The sequence below is a fragment of the Gekko japonicus genome, unplaced genomic scaffold, assembly GCF_001447785.1.
Source record: "Gekko japonicus isolate JY-2015 unplaced genomic scaffold, Gekko_japonicus_V1.1 scaffold1928, whole genome shotgun sequence".
Taxonomy (NCBI): domain Eukaryota; kingdom Metazoa; phylum Chordata; class Lepidosauria; order Squamata; family Gekkonidae; genus Gekko; species Gekko japonicus.
Window position 1 is genome coordinate 85,788 of NW_015170339.1, and position 6,943 is coordinate 92,730.

Below are 6,943 nucleotides of genomic sequence, written 5' to 3' on the forward strand. Positions count from 1 at the left end.
GGATCCTCCCTCGTCCCCTCGGCGGGGGAGAGTCCGGCGCGGCGTGGCTGGGCCGCCTCGGCCCTCCTTCTTGGGGGCCCCGCCCGATCTGACGTGGCAACGGCGCTCGAAAGAAAGCGGCGGCAGAAGGGAGGACGGGCTCGTTGCGCGCCCTTCCCGGCCGGGCTGGAGTCGCTGCGATGGGGCTGCTGCGCTTGGGGCTCCTGATTCCGCCGCCGCCGCTGCCGCTGCTGCTCTTGCTCCTCCTGTCGGGGCCGGTGCGGGGCGTTGAAATCGATCGGAGCCGCCTAGAGGGACTGGCGCGGGGCAAAGTGGAGGTAAGGCCGGCCCGACGCCAGCCCCTGCCGCGGCGCTCTTGGCGCCTCCTGGAGGGTTGGGGAGGGAGGGTCCGCGAAGGGGAGCGACGCCCACGTGATTGGTGGAGGCGGCGGCGGGGGGACGTGAATTAGGCCCCCCTAGAGATGATGCAGGGACCATCGAGCACGTACAGAGTGCCTTCCCACTGTTAGGGGCGGTGTGCCGTGCGGGGGTCGGGGGTTGCGCTTGGCGCAGCGAAGCCCGCGTCCTGAGCCAGTGGAGCGAGACGCTAGTCCCTTGACTTGCTCCTTTCAGGGCCGTGTGTCGGATATGGAAGAAATAGTCGCTTTTTGTGTGAGCCTTTGGGAGGACGGCGAAGGGCAGTAAAGAGGGGGCAGACCAGGGCCGCGTGGGAGGTGCGAGAACGGGCGGCTGGATGCGTCCCCCGCCCCGCCCCGAACTTTTCGAAGAGGGAAAGGGCTCGTCACTCCCAGCTGTAGCTTTACACCTGCCATATGGTATTCAGAGCAATACTGTTAATGTGCACGGAAGTCGTATTTAATAATTGTGTGTGTGGGGGGGGGGGATAATGTAAAAATACCAGATCAGGATTATAGGTGAAGCTCAGAGGATGAGTAATTATCCTCTTGCTGTGGTTCTCCTTTGATTAGGCCCCTCCATTTATTTATTAAAGCCATTTATATAACATTTCCCCCTTCTGGCTCAAATTGGTTAGACCCATTTTGGAAACGCAGTATCCAGATGGGGAGGGGGGGCCTCCATAAGAAGTTTTTAAAAAACGTCATTTTGGCACTTAGTAAATAAGCAATAATACTTCTTGTGAGTGTAGTAAACGGTCTCTTTTCCATGAATATAGCATCTCCCCCCCCCCCATTATATAGCATCCCCCCCCCCCTGCTTCTGGTAATAAGTGGCCTCCGTGTAAGAGTTACATAAGCAAATGCACCATCCCATGCCTGAAAGAGTCTGCAGTCTGCCTTGGAACAGCAGGGTTGAAAATGAACTCATTTGAAAATAAGATCCTAAGGAATGCCCTGACCTGGGTGGCCCGATCGTGTCAGGTTCTTGGAAGCTAAGCAGGGTCGGGCCTTGTTAGTACTTGGATGGGAGACCACCCAGGGAATCCAGGGTCACTGTGCAGAGGCAGGCAGTGGCTATTCATCTCTTGCCTCAGAAACCCTCCGGGAGTTGCCATAAATCGGCTGTGACTTGATGGCACTTCCCACCACCTTTCAGGAATGGGTATAAAAGTTCTGAGAATGTGGAGAAGCCAAAGTGGGCATGCAAGCTGGACGGGGACTGGTTAGGAAATATGGGCCTTGAGAATGGGCACAAAGCATCAGAGTGGTCATGAGGGGGACGCAAGGGTGTAGTTTGGGAACTGAGAGTCATAAGAACATAAGAGACGCCAATGTTGGATCAGGCCAAAGGCCCATCCAGTCCAACACTCTTGAGTCACACAGTGGCCAGAAATACCAGGTGCCATCAGGAGGCCCTATCTATACCTTGTGGCTAATAGCCACTGATGGACCTCTGCTCCATATGCTTATCTAATTCCCTTTTGAAGCCGTCCATGCTTGTAGCCGCCACCACTTCCTGTCAGGTGGCAATTGTAGGGAGCCACAGATGGGGAAACAAAAGATCACAGGAAACCCCAAACTCTGAAAAGAAACAAAATGCAAAACCTCCTCCAAAGGTCAGGTGAGTTCGCAAACATCTCTAGCATGTTTTGACTTGCCCAAGCCCCGGTTCTGCAATGACAAAGGGAGGCAGGGTTGTTGGAGATTGCAGCAAAGAATTGCACGGTAGAGGAATTGCAAGAAACCCCGAACAAGGAGACAGGATTGGCCTGAGATAATCTGGGGCCTGAACACAAATGGCATCCAAGTACAATCCAGCCAGTGGATGTGGTGTTTAATCTGCTGGGAAGTTCTCCAGCAAAGACCCCACAGAAATAATTTTCATTGGGCTTCTGCAGAAGAAAGCCTCAGTATGTTGTTTTCCAGCCACAGGAAGAACCCAACTCAAGCAATTTTTATTATTTATTTTTATTACCTAAAAGAAGATAGATAGATAGACAGATAAATTGAAAACAATACACATTAAAAATTATACATTGCGCCTATCACAACAACACCCAAAGCGTTTGACAATATCTCGACCTTTACATTTTAACTCAGTTTAATCTTGTTTTAATAAACAATCAAAGGTCATCTCTCAGTAAACTCAGCTCGCGTAGGCATCTTTTTTCTGTTAGACATACACTGAAATTTCATCTATAAGCATAATTAAACCAACACTCCTTTACGCAAACCTCTCTACGGGTTACTTTCTTTTGCATCTGATATTTCACTGTAAATATTCTTACAGCCACTATTTGATCCCCAACAAATAGCCATATTTGTTTCAATCTTTTTCTCCATCTGTCCCAGCAATATCAGTGTTGAACAGCATGGTACTTGACAACCTACAGTTTTGGTGTCTATTTGGCATATGTCTTGCCAGAATTTTCTCACACCCAGGGCAATCCCACCATATATCCCTTATGGGGTAAGGATAGGAATTGGTCTTTAAGTGCCATCTTGAAGTAGCTATTGGTGGTGGTGTTTCTTTAATAATTTTAACTGTTTATCGATTCTGATCGTAATTTACTGAAATGTTGTTCACCTTCTTGGGCCCTATCTGTAGGGGAGGGCAGTATACCAATTGAATAAATAAAAAAATATATGCAGGGATGTCCCTTTTGTTTGAGAGCAATACCAGCATCAAGGGGAAGGGCCCGCAACGAGGGAAAGGCTCAGCTTTCTCAACCGGAATTTTGCCGTCTTTGCTCTCCTGGGCTGCCTGGTGGAGAGGGCCAGCCTTCTCTTTGGATCTGTTCCCTTAATGGTGCCACAAATCCATTGACATAGCATGGCAGATTCCAGGGGGATAGAAACTTTTTTTGCTGGTGGAAGGAAGGGTCCCTCCCTCCCCAGTGCTACCTTAGGCATGTGGTTCCTGAGAATTGAAGGAAGTAATAAAGACCGGGGTCGACATAGTGACAGAGGGCTGGTTAATAAGCAAATTCTTCGTGCAATGGCGAAGGCAGTGGGAAGCTGGCATTAGGTCTTCTGGAGAGGCATGGTTGACAAAGTGCCACTCACCAGAGCCCAACTCATGCTGGGGGGACTCAACACGATGAGGCCCGGATTTGGTGCGGGAACTGAAAACTCAGGTCCCAGTGGGGAAGAAGGGTGCAGGGCTGGGGACAGCTTAATATTTTTACTTGGATGCAGCTGCTGACCAGAAGATTCATTCATAATACCAAATGAAGTGTTGCTTCTTGAGTGCTCTGTTCTGATTACCCCAGGAGGGCTCCTAGGTAGGCTGCGGTCTGTCTCTGGCATGATCGGGGTGTGGGTGGGGATGCCTCACCAGTCAATATTTATGGCATGTTAACAGGAGACCTGAGATAGGATTTGGAGAGCCTGCCCTATGAGGAAGCTCTGGAGGCCCTGGAGGATTTAGTGTAGAAACAAAAGGGAGCTCTGAACATGGTTTGCAAAATTACGGACAGTGTGGAACGTGGGAGCTTTGTCTTCCACACTCTTAACACTGGTGCTTGGCGTCACGCCGTGAAATTTATTGACTGTAGGACCAGGGTGGACCAAAAGGGAATTCTGCATACAATGCAGAATTTATGGACTTCACTGCACAAGATATGTTGATGGTCCCTTGCTTAGATGGCTTTTTAAAAAAGTTTAGGCAATTTCATAGAGAACAACTATGAGTCAATCTGCTGCTATTTGCCATAAGGATGAAATGGAACCTCCATGGACAGAAGCAGTATACCTCTGAATTACAGGTGCTGAGGGAAAAGAACAACATAGGAAGAACATCATTTCTGTGTCTAGAGGCAACTGCCGGGGGGTTATTGAAAAGTGATGGTTGGACAAGGTGGTCCTTTGAACATATCTTGTTAAATGACCCTAAAATGCAGAAAGCAGATTTTCATGTTTAGGCATTTTTATAGTCAGAAATGAATGGGGAAAGAACTGGAAAAGACCCTTCCTTTTGTTTTGGTAATGACATTGAACAGGGAGGAAGTGAATGCCAATGTGTTTGTTCTTTGTAGTTTAGAAACAGGTTGACTGAAGGTAGACAACAGTGAGAAAATTGTGAATGATATGGATTTCATTCAGTTTCCTGGAGCTTTTTCAAGGAGGATTGGAGGAGAGAGAGGCATCTTTCCTCTTTGTCCCACACGTGGCATGTACTGGACACTGATAAGCAATATCCGAGGTGTCACACCACCTCAGTGCGCTCTGGGAAATAAAGTTCTGGGAGTGTCTGGCACACTGAGGACTACATTTCTCAGGGTGCATTGAAACACCTGGTGAAGTGGAAGCCGCGTTCAACAAAGAGTCAGAAAAGCCAATAACCTGTGAACGAACTGGCTGGCTTCTGGTGCGTCTCTCTGTGTTAGGAGGCCTTACTTTGATGCTGTGTTCTGCTCTTTTGCAGTCTTGCGGAGGATGACGATTGAATCGCTTGAAAGAGGTAAGTGTTGCTTAAGCTTCTTGGTGGTTCGATGTGAGAGCTGGCACAATCTAGCAGCTAGGCGAAGAAAGATAAGCAGGAACGTCCCTGGCTCAGACCTTTCCTCAGTCCATGAATTTAGTAGTCGGTGGCCTTTGGCAAGTTAGCTCCCCCACCCCCTCACCACAGAGGTGATGATGTTGGCCTACTTTCCTGGGCTGTTGTATGGACTAGTGAATCGTCTTTATTCAGTACAATTTTTAGCTCACCTTTCCTGCAGGGACATTAGAATGGCCTCTTCCGCTTGCCCTTCCCCAGTTTATCCCCACAATAACCCTGTCAGGCTTGAGAGAAGTGCTCTGAGCAATTGAAATGGCAGCTTAAATGCTCAGTATTAATTGGGAAGGAGCCTTTCTCATTCTCCCAACTTCTCCACACTTGGAGGCCAAGAGCAGATGGGGGGGTGGGAACCTGCAGGTGTTTCAGTTCACACCAAACCCAGGTGCAGTGTGGTGTGATCCTCATTAAAATTATTCAGATTATAGTCAGGGATTGTTAATATCACCACCTGTGCACCGTGCTTTATAGAGCAAACAGACGCAAACACCACCACCCCAATCCCAGCCTGGGATGCTGCAGCCTTTTTGCCCAGCCGCATTCTGAAGATTCTTCTCCTTACCCACTGCCAACATGGCACTCCATCCTGTTCCTCTAGCATGAAGCCATGAATATCTTTGATTCACCCGTCTCCTTTTTAGTTCTGTCTCCTAGTCAAGGTACTTTTCTGCATGCAACGTGGGCCCTTCCCTTGAGTCTCCTTTGACCAAAGAAGTAGTTGGTGTTCTGGCCGTTCCTTCCCTTGGCTTTCTTCTCTATTGCCTTTCCTTTCCAGTCTCCAGTTATTTGCATTTGAGTCACCTTTGAGCAACGAAGTAGTTGGTGTTCTGGCCGTTCCCTCCCTTGGCTTTCTTCTCTGTTGCCTTTCCTTTCCAGTCTCCAGTTATTTCACTACTGTCCAGAATGCCGCTGCCAAAATGGTTCACCTTCCTCATTGACTGTATATGATGATGACTTCCACCCTCACGTCACTGTGCTGCTATTGCACTCCCGTCTTCATGCGGACACAAATCTTTGCTTGCCTGCAGTAGCTGCTCGCCTTGCCTTCTCTGCCCTTTCCCCCCATTGGTCCCTCTGTTCTTCGAACTTTCCCGTCCCTCTTGCTTGTTCCTCTGACTCACTGCTGGCTTCTTGGGTCCCTCCCACTCTGCCCTTGTGTGGATCACCCTTCCCAATTTCCCAGGCTGCTGAAGCTGAGACTGTAAGTTCACTAGGGGCACAAAAAAAGTCTTTTTACTTTTAAAGCTCTATAAAGGGCATTTATACAGTGGTTGTATAAGTACTGACAGAGAGGATGACCACAATCAGGGGCGTAGCCTGAAAATGTTGGTTGGTGGGGTGTGAGGAAATCTGGAGGGGAGCACTCCGGCTGCACCTGCTGCTCCGCAGAAACAGCTCTGGCTCCACTGCGACCTCTGGTCCTCCTCTAAACCTCTAGTCCTGTGGTTCTCAACCTTCCCAATGCCGCGACCCTTTAATACAGTTCTTCATGTTGTGGTGACCCCCAACCATAAAATTATTTCCGTTGCTACTTCATAACTTTAATTTTGCTACTGTTATGAATCGTAATATAAATATCTGATATTCAGGATGTGATTCGGTTCCCAAGACCATCGAAAATTTGTGTTTTCCAATGGTCTTAGGCGACCCCTGTGAAAGGGTCGTTCGACCCCCAAAGGGGTCGCGGCCCACAGGTTGAGAACCACTGTTCTACGGGGAGATTTCTGAATAGGCCGTATTCCAACAGGATTTGCCCTTGTGGCCTTAATAGTATTGATACACCTGTTCATGTTTTGCTTAAAAGTGCTGGAAGTGGATTGAAAGTGGATTATTGAGTGTGTGTGACTGCAGCCTCTGTGTAACAACCCTGGATTTCTTTGGTGGTCTCCCATCCAAGGACCAACCAGGTCTGACCCTGCTTAGCTTTTGAGACCATCCAGGTGAGGGGAAAGTGCCATCAAGTTGCAGACAATTCCTCGAAGACCCA

The 6,943-nt window shown here is 48.8% G+C and overlaps 1 protein-coding gene across 1 annotated transcript in view; it reads left to right on the forward strand.

Moving 5' to 3' along the window:
* The first annotated feature begins 37 nt into the window (after positions 1 to 37).
* Positions 38 to 6,943, forward strand: part of LOC107116266 (selenoprotein M) — a 10,159-nt gene continuing 3,253 nt past the window's right edge. Inside the window, exons 1-2 of the mRNA XM_015418165.1 lie at positions 38 to 317; positions 4,825 to 4,860. Coding sequence (XP_015273651.1) covers positions 180 to 317; positions 4,825 to 4,860 — 174 coding nt within the window. The 5' untranslated portion in view covers positions 38 to 179. The remainder of the gene's footprint in view (positions 318 to 4,824; positions 4,861 to 6,943) is intronic.